We start from the raw sequence: 12,848 nt of genomic DNA, 5'->3' as shown, positions 1-12,848 counted from the left end.
AACTCCTGGCCTTGTGATCTGCCCACCTCGGCCTCCCAAAGTGCTGGGATTACAGGCGTGAGCCACCATGCCGGCCAAAGAGTTTTTTAAAAGCACAGCTGATCATAATTTGCCTTCGGTAAAATAAATGGAAGCCGGAAGTACTGAACAAATTCTGCCCTCTCCAAGGCTCTTATGCATATCTACTTACCGAAAATGCCTCCAAACGCTCAGACATGAACGATTCTGGTGGATATAAAGGGCTTATTTTTCTATTTGCCCTGGCTCTTCCCCTGCCCAGGGACTGAGCCCTAAGAACTGCACCCTGGGGCTCTGGGGCTCTAGGGCTCTCTCAGGTTCAGCCACTAGGGGGCAATGCGATGAGTGGTGCCCCGAGGAGACAGGGCCTGGGATAGTTCTTCCTTACTCTGGGCTGAATTTTTCTGGCAGATGCTGCATGTCTCTACAGCTGTAGCTCCCGATGGCTGTCCCCTCCTCAGGAGCTCCAGCTACTGCCAGGCAGTACCAACTTCCCACTGTTGCTAATCTCTCGGTGACTTCAGCCTGCTCACAGCCTTATAAGTAGTCCCTTCATTTAAGTCTCTCAAACCATCTGAGCTGGATTCTGTTTCCTGCAGGGGCACCAACTAATAAGCCCATAAAAAGAAATCCTTTACTGCTGTCATCTAAGGGGACAGTGATGTCCTGATGTGCTAATCACTGACCAACATTAACTGTGATAATGCTGGTATTTCACTGGTATGCCTCAATTTCTAAACTAATGGCTTGGAACTTATGCCTCCAAATTGTATTGCCTTCTCAAAGCTGACACCTTAGGATGTTTCAATACCATCATGTTAAAATATTCCAAGGCTGCCTTTAAAGATATTCTTTAGTGCCCATAACACATTATTTTGAATAATGCTGAAAAACAGTCCTCCTTTAATGGCAGATTTGATTCAGTTCAACAGGCAATATCACAATATGCATAGGAAAATTGGCAATAATTTCATTATGTTCATATGCAAATTCCACTAACTGTTATCCAAATGTCTTTTATAGCTTGTTTTTCCTTTTCTTTTAAGCCAGGATCCAATCAGGGTTCATGAATTGCTTTTGGATGTCTCTTTTTAAGTGTTTTCAGGGATGCAGAGATGTGACTTTATGTCAGTAACTCTGCAATATAGTGCATTGTGTAACACCATTAATATATCAAAGGAAGCAAATGGAACTTTAGAGAGTGCTAAGGGTGTTTCTGGTATTGCAAAAGACACAACTCAGGTATGGGAAATGAGTTAATTATTCATAAGGGTGATTATGTTGGTTTGAGTAGTAAGCATTTTCCTTTTTCACATTAGGACACACACACACACACACACACACGCCTGTGAATGTAGCAGGACGAGCCGCAGATAAAACCCCCCAGACACGGAGTTGAGGAAGGAAAGGGCTTTATTCAGCTGGGAGCATTGGCAGACTTATGTCTCAAAAACCAAGCTCCCTGAGTGAGCAATTCCTGTCCCTTTTAAGGGCTTACAAGGGGGTCTGCGTGAGCAGGTCGTGATCAATTAAGCAAGCAAGGGGTACATGACTGGGGGCTGCATGCACCGGTAATCAGAACGGAACAGAACAGGACAGGGATTTTCACAATGCTTTTCCATACAATGTCTGGAATCTATAGATAACACAAGCAGTTAGGTCAGGGGTTGATTTTTAACTACCAGGGCGCAAGCCAGGCTATCTGCCTGTGGGTTTCATTTCTGCCTTTTAGTTTTTGCTTCTTTCTTTGAAGGCAGAAATTGGGCATAAGACAATATGAGGAGTGGTCACCTCCCTTATTTCCCCCTTTGAGAATCTCACCGAATAGTGGGAGTTCTCACTTTCATTCTCACTACCCATGTCTTCTTGCAGGACAGATGGATAGTGATTCATATAGTACACTTGTGCTGAAGCATTTTGGTGAACTAAGGTAGCGATGAAGGTTTTTTTTTTTTATCATTTGAAGGAGTACAGGTAGCAAACAAGGGAGTAGTAAGCAGGTTCCTATTACTATTATAATTCCTATTATAAGAGTTTTAAATCCTCCTAGCACTGGGAACCATTTTCCAAACATGGCCCCACAATCAAATCCATGCCACACTTGCATGGGCACATGTGCCAGTTTTGTCATATCTCTAACTATGTCTTCAACTACTTGCCCTTGATCATCCATCTATATGTAGACAGCAATTAGTAACCCCTCCCTCAGCTGCTAGCAAGTAGTCAAGAGCCAATCTATTTTGATAGATAGCATTTCTCATCTGAGTTTCTTGCTGGGCCAGAATAGTCAAGGCTCTGCCAGCTTTATTAGTGATTATTTCTAAGACAGCTTGTAACCATATGATTTGGGTGAGCATGTAAATGGGGGTCCCATATCCCCATGAGCCATCTTGTGCCCAAGTAGCAGGCTCATAGTATTGTATGATTCTCTCAGGGGGCCATTCATCATCTTTCCAATTACCTATAGCTATGCTTGTCTTTTCACGGGAAGCATAGACAGGGAATCCCAGGAGTTCGCCTGTTTTTATGGGCAGTATGAAGAAGGATGGTTTAATAGTGCCAATAACACAACTACCTGCCCACTGGTTGGGTAATTTGGTGTAAGCTCTATGCCCACATATCCAGTATAATCTGGTGGGGGCTGTCCAGTCCCAGTGGGACTCCAGGTGGGTCCACACGTTTTGCAACTTTGGGAATTTACTAAATGGTTTCTTTTTAGTATGGTTTAGACCCCACCAGGTGACTGTTCTTAATTTTATTTTAAACACTGTGACAATAGGGGGCTCAGATGGGTTATAACACACATCAGGCTGGGCACTTCCTGGCTACATAGCTTGTACTGGGTGGCATTATACAAACAAGTCCCTTTTAGGGTTCCAGCACATTTATAATAACTATAGAACAAAAAGACAGTTTTAACTTTTTGCCCTACCTTAGTGACCTGATGTATACACTGGGAACAGTCCTTAGTTTGAGGAAGGTCAGTTGAAGTCCCTACTGTACAAGTCCAAAATTTAAGGAAAATAAATCCCACGGTGAGTTTCCTCATGCTTTGGCCATGCGTGGACCAGTCAGCTTCCGGGTGTGACTGGATCAGGGCTTGTCGTCTTCTTCAGAGTCACTTTGCAGGGGTTGTCCAGACTTGCTCTCGCCTCCCAGGTGTCAGGTGCTGTGGGTTTCATGCGGCTGTGGTGGATCCAGGCTGGGATTCCTTGACCACTGTGGGAGTGGTCAAGACGACAGTCTGGGTCCTTTTCACCGTGGCTGCAAGAGGGCTATGTTCTAATCCTTGATCTACACCTGATCACCTTTGCTGTCTTCTGTACCAAGTCAGCCACAAACGCCAGCCCATTGTCCAAGCCAATTCATCAGGGCAGTCCAAACCTAGGGATGAGATCTCCACATTTGGGCATCTTGGTGAAGTCTACTTGGAGATCTTCAAAGGGGGCTGCTCCATAAGCCTGTATGCCAGGCAGGACAGTTAGACCTTACCTAGCATTGTGCTGCTAGGAGGTGACACACTGCTGTGCCACTGTTTTGGCAAGGGCTGACAGATGTGAGATGTAGAAGTACTGGCCTAACAACTTTTCAAGTGACTCTTGGCCTAGGTGGATGGTCTCATGCCCAGCCAGTATGACTGCAGCCCCTAGCAGTTGTGGCATGGCTATTCTTCCATCTGATAACCGGATCCATCCTTCATCTATCACCTGCCCTCATTCTGGTTGATGAAATGCCAGGGTGAAAGGGATAGCCAATTGGACTAAAGCACAAGTGCCACTCCAGTTATTCGGCAGAGTGTCCAGTAAAGGTCTGCCACAATACCACCACACATCCTCTCGGGGATGACCAACGGCTGACTTATTGGTAAACTCTCGAAAATTCTTAAGCTCACTGCATCCCTTCAGGTCTCCAAGGAATGCTAAGTTTCCTCGCTGTCGTGAGAGACACGAAGTGAACTTAGTGTTGGGAGACGGAAGCTGGATGGCCCTTGGGGGCTGACCCGCAGGGTGCCAGACTTTGGGATATAGCAGAGAGAGCCTGGCACAACCTATTACTCCAGGCTGTAGAATCCTGGAAAAGAGCTACCATGAAGTCCACACCTGGTCGACTGGAGGACTACCTTAGTGGAAAGGGGACAATCTGGGCCTCTGGCCTGCCATGTGCAAAAGCATAACAATTGCTTTTGTTTAACATGCCAACGGTATATTTGATTCATTCCAACCAAACATTTGCATCTTGGTATCCTGTTTTAATTGTCAAAGTTTGTTTTAAGTCTTTAACTTCTATGATCCTCTAATAAAATGAAAGTATGCTTTCAGGAAATTACAAAAACTGGTTGGGGCAGTCCATCCTTGCTCTTTAGTGGTCCACAGAACATTGGACCAATTATGGCATAAACGCTCTACATTGGGGGGCAAGACTCCTGGTTAACACTGGGGTCTTTGTTGAAATCTCCTCAGATAAAATGGTCCTAATTTACTAATGCCTAGTCTGAGGAGAGTCAGGAGGGACAGAGGTACTTTTCTGAAGTAGAGGTCTGTCTTTGATTTGGCAAGTCCCCACAAGGTATAACAAGGCAAGCATTAAATGCAACAGTTTGAGGCGAAATTGAGTTGGTTATGTTAATAACTGGATGGTCAGCGATGGAGCCAGGAAAGAAGAAAGAGTAATAGAACAGATGAAAGAGTTAAATTTTTCTTAGCTTTAGTTTGTAGGGTTTTCCCCTGGGACTATGGCCCACGAATCTGGAGGGGGGGGGCACTTTCTTGACTCGGGTGTGATGAGTCCATCCCTTTTTTGCTGTACAAACAGCAGTCTCGGTGGTTAGCAGCACAAAGTAGGGTCCTTCCCAGGCTGGCTCAAGTTTTTCTTTTTTCCACCCTTTGATGAGAACGTAATGTTCAGGCTGGTGCTGGTTTACCAGAAATTCTAGGGGTGGTACATGTGCTAAAAGACTTTTAGTTTTGAGGGAAAGGAAAGTGGAAGATAAACTAAGTATATAATTTCTAAGAAATTGACCTTTTGTTTTAAATGTGGGGACATCAGCAGCGGTACCTGATGACGTCAGGTACCTGACATCATCAGAGTACCTTGGTGCCTTCTTACTGAGAAATTTCCTTTAGCATCTATTTTTATTAGTTTTTAGACCAAAGAAAGCCAAACACCATTTTATATTTGACAATGCTTCCTGTATGACTTTTATACCAGATAAGCTAAATTTCACCTTTATTATTAGTGTGTTATTAATGTTACACTTAGTTTTAATAAAACTTTGTAGACATATTTATTCAATTTTTAATGTCTGACCATAAGGTTTTTATAGACTCTCTTCAACCTTTTATAATTTTTGTAAAAGAGCAGGTTAGTGCTTTAAGAAAAACCCATTGTATTTTTACTTTAATGTCCAGTTCACAGAAAAACTGGATGATACCCCTTTAACTTTAGCTAATATGTTTATACACAGAATTTTCTTTAGTTAACGTTTTAAAACTTGCTTAAACCTTCAAAACAAAATTTTTAAAAACTTTTTAATGTAGGTAAAAATCTACATTTTTATGCCTCCTTATAATCCTTTTACTAAAAGTATATTTTACTTTTCTTACACACCTTACATATAAACTGTTCCTTCAATAGTTTTACATTCAGGAGGCCTAATTACTTTTAAATTATACAACATTTCTTGCATAAATTCCTTTTTTATAACACACTTTTTTTTCTTGTTTCACGACTTTCAGACAATTCTTCAACATGTCTCAACTTTCTGACTTATTGCAAACATCCCTTTCTTTAAACAACCAGTTAATTTATTTTAGGACAAGAATTTACTATATAACGTTCTTTTTACATGAATTCTACCCCCCTTTTCTCTCTCTCTTTTTTTTTTTTTTAACTTAGGATAGTTCTGAACTGGTGAGGTATGCTCACAATAAGGTTTCCTTTAAAAGTTATTTTTCTACTTTTTTTCTGTTAGCAAAGCTGTTGCCGCTACAGATTGAATGTATTTGGGCCATCCGCGGGTTACTGGGTTAAGGAATTTTGATAGGAAGGCTACGGGTTGTCAGTGGTCTCAGTGCTTTCGGGCTACGCCCTTGTTTACACTGACAACAAAGTGGTATTGGAGTGTTATATGATCACGGAGAAGACCTTTAATTATCAATTATAGGTTTTAAATTTACCTTGGCTTTTAAAGGAATAGTGTACACTTTTTTTCTTAACTACTTGTATATCTCTCTCTTTCTCTCTTTGACTTCCTTCTGTCTGTCTCTTCCTCTCTCTCTGCCTCTCTTTGACTTCCTCTTTGTCTCTTCCTGTCTCTCTTGCTATCTCTCTTTGCCTCTTTTCCTCTCTCTCTCTCTTTCCTCTCTCTCTTTCTCTCCTCTCTCTCTCTCCCTTTTCTCTCTGCTGGTCTTTCCTTGCCTCTGCCAGCTGCTTATGCTGCTGTTCTGTTCTCTCCTTCCTCTTCCCCTAGGGGAGAGACCGGCGGGAGTAGAGATGCTCTTTCTTCCTTCGCTGTCTGTCCCTTTGCCACTAGTACTACTGCTGCCTGTCCTGTTAACCACTGTGGGGGGTCTAAAACCAGCTGCAACCAAGTATCTATGTATGGAAACTGATCTGGGTGTCCTGATTTACCAGTTACTTTGTGCCATACCTTTGAAACTAGAGACCTGTCTAGGCTTCTTTCTGATGGCCATCCCACCTCTAATGCCCGTCAATCTATCTCACACAAAGCCTTAAGCTTTCCAGGTGTCATAGCGAGTCCATAGTCCCCACTGAATCCTTTCTTGAAATTCTTTAACATAGTTCCTAACGGGGTAGGCTTACTTTGTGTTTTACCCATTTTCCTCTCTCAGGAGGCAAAACAACACTCTTACCACAAAGAGGGAAGACAAAAAGGGGCAAAAAAGTCACTCACTCCCCAAGCAATTCACACTAAAACCAAAGTATGGATAAGGAGTTACTCATTCATCAAGCAATTTGAGCCAAGTCAGAACCGAAATCAAAGCCAAAACAGTTCAAATCCAAAAGTCAATACCGAAATCTAATCCAAAACAGTGCAAATCCAGTCAAAATCAAAACCAAAACCAAGGTGCCGATAAAGGCATGCCGTGGGTGATCAGGCCACGCTTCCACTCAGATGGAGTGGGCAAGTTCCAAGACCAGTCTTACCATGTTCCAGATGTCCGGACTCCAAGCGCCGATTCCTTCCCGGTGTTCAGCTGCTGCGTTAATCCTCCGCGGGGGCCTACCGTGCGCTGCTCTGGCGAGGAGTTCCACCAGGGCAATTGCCCACCCGGGAGCGCTCTCAGGATTCGCGTCACTAAAGCCGGCAGGAGTCCCCGGCAGGGACGTTCCACAGGGCAGGCCTAAGCCTCCTAAGCGGCTGCCTCCACCGCCCGCTAATCACCTCGATTCCGGGTCAGGGAACCAAGAAATGTAGCAGGACTAGCTGCGGACAAAACCCCTCAGACACCGAGTTGAGGAAGGAAAGGGCTTTATTCTGCCAGGAGCATCTGCAGACTTACAAAACCAAGCTCCCCGAGTGAGCAATTCCCGTCCCTTTACAACTCTAAGGGGGTCTGCGTGAGAGGGTTGTGATCCATTGAGCAAGCAGGGGTACGTGACTGGGGGCTGCATGCACCGGGATCAGAATGGAACAGAACAGGACAGGGATTTTCACAATGCTTTCCCATACAATGTCTGGAACCTATAGATAACACAAGCAGTTAGGTCAGGGGTTGATCTTTAACTACCAGGCCCAGGGTATGCGCCCGGCTATCTGCCTGTGGATTTCATTTCTGCCTTTTAGTTTTTACTTCTTCTTTCTTTGGAGGCAGAAATTGGGCATAAGACAATATGAGGGGTGGTCTCCTCCCTTATGAACAACACAGATTTGAGCTGTGTGGGTTCAATTATACTCAGATTTTCTCCTGCCTGTGCCACCCCTGAAACAGCAAGAGCGACCCCTCCTCTTCCTTCTCCTCAGCCTACTTAACGTGAAGACGATGAAGACAAAGACCTTTATTGTGACCCACTTGCACTTAATAACAGTACATGTATTTTCTCTTCCTAATGTTTTTCTTCATAACATTTTCTTTTCTCTAGGTTAAATTATAAGAATACAGTCTATATTACATATATCATACAACAGATGTGTTAATTATCTGTGTTGTTGGGAAGGCTTCTGGTCAACAGTGGGCTATTAGTAGGTAAGATCTGGGGGAGTCAAAAGTTATGTGTGGATTTTAACTGCGTGGGGTATTGGCACCCCAACCCCTGTGTTGTTCAAGAATCAACTGTAATATTTTCATAGCACACTGGAATCGACAGAGGGGCTGGAGGTGTCCTGTCTGGGGCTCCAGTTGCCTCAGTTCTCTCTTCCAAGGGCTGAGGGGGATCTACAATGGTGGCGTGCCTTGGGAATGTTACGGGAAAAGGTATGGTGACTCGATGGTTTCCAAGTGTTTTGTGTCCCGGAGTATTCTTATTTCCAACCCCCATCACTTCCAGTAACCTGGTGTGTTCCTCCTTGAAAGAGTTCAGGCAAGGGTCCTGTTCTGTTTCCTTTTAGCAGCCAAATAACCTTCCCATTAACCTGGAAAAACAAAGACAAAAAGCCTTTTTTTCCATGTTATTTATTCACATTCAACTAGCTACATGAGGGGGATAAGCAAATTAATAGGAGCTTTTTGGGGAGGCACAGAGGTATGGATGGAAGGGTGGGATTAAAACAAAATAATTTTCAGTGGTTAAGTGGAAGATTTACAAATATCCATTTAAAAAGTACCCTCTGGATAAAATAATCAGAAATAAAATAAATTAGCCACTTCTGATCACTGCATTCCCCAAACCAAAGTCTCTGAAAATGATCTGCACTCTAGACTGTCATGATTTGCAGATATTTACATGACGCAGGTTTCCAACCCAGAAAAATGAAGACTAACACTGAGTAACAGATTAGTACAATGCAGAGGAAAATAGAGCAAATGAAAATAGCTATCATCTGGTAGCAAAAATAGATTTATGCCAGTGTTAATATCAAAATAAAGACATTCAAACAAATTATGCCAATACATTGGAACTATTATTCCTAAGACCATAAAGACACCTTCTTATTGCTTCTACTCATAACTAAAAGGTCTGCAGAGATTCTGTAGTAGCCAGAAGGCATAACTTGTAGTGTACATAGTAGGGGCTACATCAAGGTTCAACAGCCAAATAAAAACTTTATTATTTTTATTTTAGGCTTGACATCTTTAACAGTAGAACAAGATCACTCATGATAAATCTGGAAGATGCAGATGGAAGACAGTGCTTGAAGCCCAAGCAAATGATTTACTACAAGTAATTAAAAGCAGAATATGAGAAAAGCAGCAGTGTAAATGAAGTAAACATTTAAAAAAAATTAGTTTGTATATTTCCCCCAGGAAGTGTCACAGGAAGCACAGGACACCTGTGCAGCTGTTTGGGCATCCTGGGTACTTCTTGCCCTCAAGTGAACTCCCATCTCTTTAGTTAGGACCAGAATCCACCTGGCTTGTAGAACAGGAACTACATGGAGAAGCTGCATTGAGGCTTTTATTATTAATACCTTTGACTCAAGGGAATACCAGCCTTGGGGTGCTTTGGGGCCTGGGGAGGGAACTGATTGGCTCTCCCGCTACACTGGAGACTGTTAGCTCATTTCTGAATGGATTTCCTGCAGTGTGGGGTAGTTGACAGCTGTGACAGGAACATCACCTGAAGTGCAGGGTGGTTACCTGCACAAAGTCCCATTTCCAGGAATTTCTGTGTAATTCACCAGAAATTTTGGATGGAATAATTAGAAAAAAAAAAAGAGGTTAAAACATGTAACTCAAGTGATACAGTGATTAGCATTATTTAACCAGGAGATTTAAAGTCCAGGAAATTAAATTCTACCTTGGTACCTTGTTTCTTCCCAAATGATGCCACGGTTCTGTTTTCTTCCTCTTAAAACTATAAAATGTCCTAGAGACACACATTTGGGGGAAAGATGCTTTTGAGAAAAGGGACAGGAGAAAAGAAGTCATTTCCCCCTCAAGATAGTTTTAAGCTTATAATATCAGGATGCATCACCAAGCTGTTTAAATTTCAGAAAAGCCCTTTATAGATACTAGTACTGACTAGATTTTAAAATCTGCATATAGTTCTGTATCATATTTTAATTCATTCCCACCCGCATCTCAAATAAGATGACTACAGAGGTGATGTTTGGTCCAGTTGTCCTTGGGACTCTAAAATAAAGCATAAGGGCAAGTGAAATAACAACATTAGGATAATTAAAGATTTTCCAAATACCACATGACAGTGCTACATCCATTCAGGCTGTACATTTTGTTTTTGTTGCTTCTTTCTTTTTTGAGCCAGTCTCTGGAGCAGGCCAATTTAACGGCCAATATTACTAAGATTCTACATTTATCCTCACACTGTGGAAACTACATTTGTTTTCTCCTTGAGTGCCCTTAAATCTACAGCCTGCTTCCTCATGTCTGTGAGCAGAATCTGGATAAATGCTTGAGATGGAAAGAACAAAGCACACACCAAAGAATCTGACTGTGTCATTCAACTGCTTAGAAATGGAAATGATATTCACATTGTGTTCATCTTGGCATCGCGATAAAATGAATCCCATATTTAATGAGTTGTTTTAAAATGCCAGTCACGTGCAGATTCCAGAAGGCTACAGATTCACTTTAAATAACTCTCCATTTTGAAAATGCAATATTGTCCAACTGGTTATTTGGTGTGACAATGAAAAATCATGCATTCTTTTCATGTAATTATTTTACTCTTCATTCATAACATTTGATATGCTCTGAATTTCTTTAAGTATCTAAAAGTGTTTTCTGGAGAAATCTTTTTACTACATCATTATACTTGATATTCCATAGGATTGCTATGGACTTTAGAATAAAAGGCTTAACAATTAGGCTTTGGTTTTAATGTCATCTGGACAGAAGTTGGAAATGCTTTGATAACACAATTCAACTACTACACATATCATTGTAATGTGAAATAACACATTTAAAAAGACAAAGGTTCCCCTTTCAGTAGTTATAATCTGTATTATTCAAGACTGCTGCAAAACTCACAAAAGAATGATATGGATAACAAGAAAGTATAGGAAAAGGGTAAGACACTTAAAGCTTTACCAGAACACAACACAAAGCAAGAACATCAATTCTCTACATTTGTCTATAAGGCAGATGGCAACTTTTTATACAAGATCTAAAATATGGTGCTTATTCAGAGGTAGAAAATACTAAAACAGCATTTAAGAAAAACATGTTGAGTTATCCAAAACAATCAGTTATTTTGCTAAACTTTTACAAAGTCAAACTGCTATGTGGAATAAACTGTATGTTTTATATTAAACTGGGACATTCCATACTCAACAGGGAGGTGATCCAACAGAGGGACAAAAAACTAGGGGTGGGGTGGGAAGCAGGAAACAGTCTCTTAACTTCTCAAGGACTCAGCTCTCACTAAGGAGAAATTTCCTTAGTCTCTCTGGGATGCTATTGTGATATTTAATTAATTGGAATTCTTTTCTCTTATTAATAATTTCTCTGAGCAAGAGGGTACAATTTTGCATATAAGGCAACAGAACTATAGGGAGGAACAAGTTCAAATGCTTCCTTTTCAAGAAGGTGCCGTATTCGTCTTATATAAAAATATACATTCCATTAATCTTATATCCTCTCCCTAACCACTAAAATGCAAATGAAAATATTCTTCAGACTCCAGCACCAGCAGAATTGTTCTGTATGAGCAATTCAAGAGCTGTCTGAGGCAAAAAGATATCTCAGCTACCAAATTAAACTTGGGTAGCTTACGCATGGGTGAGTAACCCTGGGAATTCTTATTTCTTAATGCACCTGGGAGAGGTTGATTTTTTTTCTACAACGTAATTTTATAAGGCATAAATTTAATTGGAATCTTCCCTAACCTTTGGAAAATCAGTGTTAAAGCTTCTTTTTTTAACCCACACATGAACATTCAATCTTTCATTTTTATTAAATAGTTTATATATAAAAAGAAATGTCAAGGTGTTCTACATTCATATAAACAATCAGGGTAACATTTGAAATTGTAAAGAAACGCACTGAGGAAAATATAGACTTAAAGAGTTACAATGCTAAAAGCTAAGCACAAGTGATCATCCTAGAGTATCTTTTAAATATATAAACACAGGTTTGTGCTGCTTCAGAAGGCAAGCACAGGAGAAATACATTAACGTTATCTTTCTTTACTTTTTCACCATAAGACAGGATGGTCCAGTTTGGAAAAACCAAGATCTTTTCTAAGTTCCAAATAGGTGCCGTTGCTCACCCAAGAGTCATCGTCGGATTTCCTGTGAAAGAAGAAACAATTTCTTGCAGACTCTTGAAACCAGCATCATATTCTCAAGTCTCTTTCCTTCCTAACCTCCCTGTTTTCCCCATCCTCATTCCCGCACGCATTCAGCGTCCCAGAGTGTTGGGACCGGGAATTCTGGGAATTAGATATCCGGAAATAATTTTGTTACTTTATTTTTTTTTGAGATGGAGTCTCGCTCTGTCATCCAGGCTGGAGTGTAGTGGCATGATCTTGGCTCACTGCAACCTCTGCTTCCCAGGTTCAATCGATTCTCCTGCCTCAGCCTCCTGAGTAGCTGGGACTACAGCCATGTGCAACCATGCCCGACTAATTTTTGTATTTTTAGTAGAGACGGGGTTTCACCATGTTGGCTAGGCTGGTCTAGAACTCCTGACCTCAGGTGATCCACCCGCCTCGGACTCCCAAAGTGCTGGGATTACAGGCATGAGCCA

At 41.6% G+C, this 12,848-nt stretch overlaps 1 protein-coding gene across 12 annotated transcripts in view; it reads right to left on the bottom strand.

Annotated features, from left to right (window-relative positions):
- Window positions 1–1,946: 1,946 nt before the first annotated feature.
- The window catches only part of OSBPL3 (oxysterol binding protein like 3), a 197,628-nt gene continuing 186,726 nt past the window's right edge, over window positions 1,947–12,848 (bottom strand). For 9 of the 12 annotated variants that reach the window (XM_063726044.1, XM_063726049.1, XM_009242942.4 and 6 more), the window contains one exon: window positions 12,036–12,391. In XM_063726044.1, the coding sequence (XP_063582114.1) occupies window positions 12,295–12,391 (97 nt within the window). In that variant the 3' untranslated portion in view covers window positions 12,036–12,294. Of the gene's footprint in view, window positions 8,612–12,035; window positions 12,392–12,848 lie in introns of those variants that run through there. The other 3 variants (XM_063726047.1, XM_024250114.3, XM_063726046.1) reach the window with 1 other exon arrangement.

Source organism: Pongo abelii, chromosome 6, assembly GCF_028885655.2.
Source record: "Pongo abelii isolate AG06213 chromosome 6, NHGRI_mPonAbe1-v2.0_pri, whole genome shotgun sequence".
Classification (NCBI taxonomy): Eukaryota; Metazoa; Chordata; class Mammalia; order Primates; family Hominidae; genus Pongo; species Pongo abelii.
Note: the sequence above shows the minus strand (reverse complement) of the source record. Positions and strands in the feature narration are given on the sequence as shown.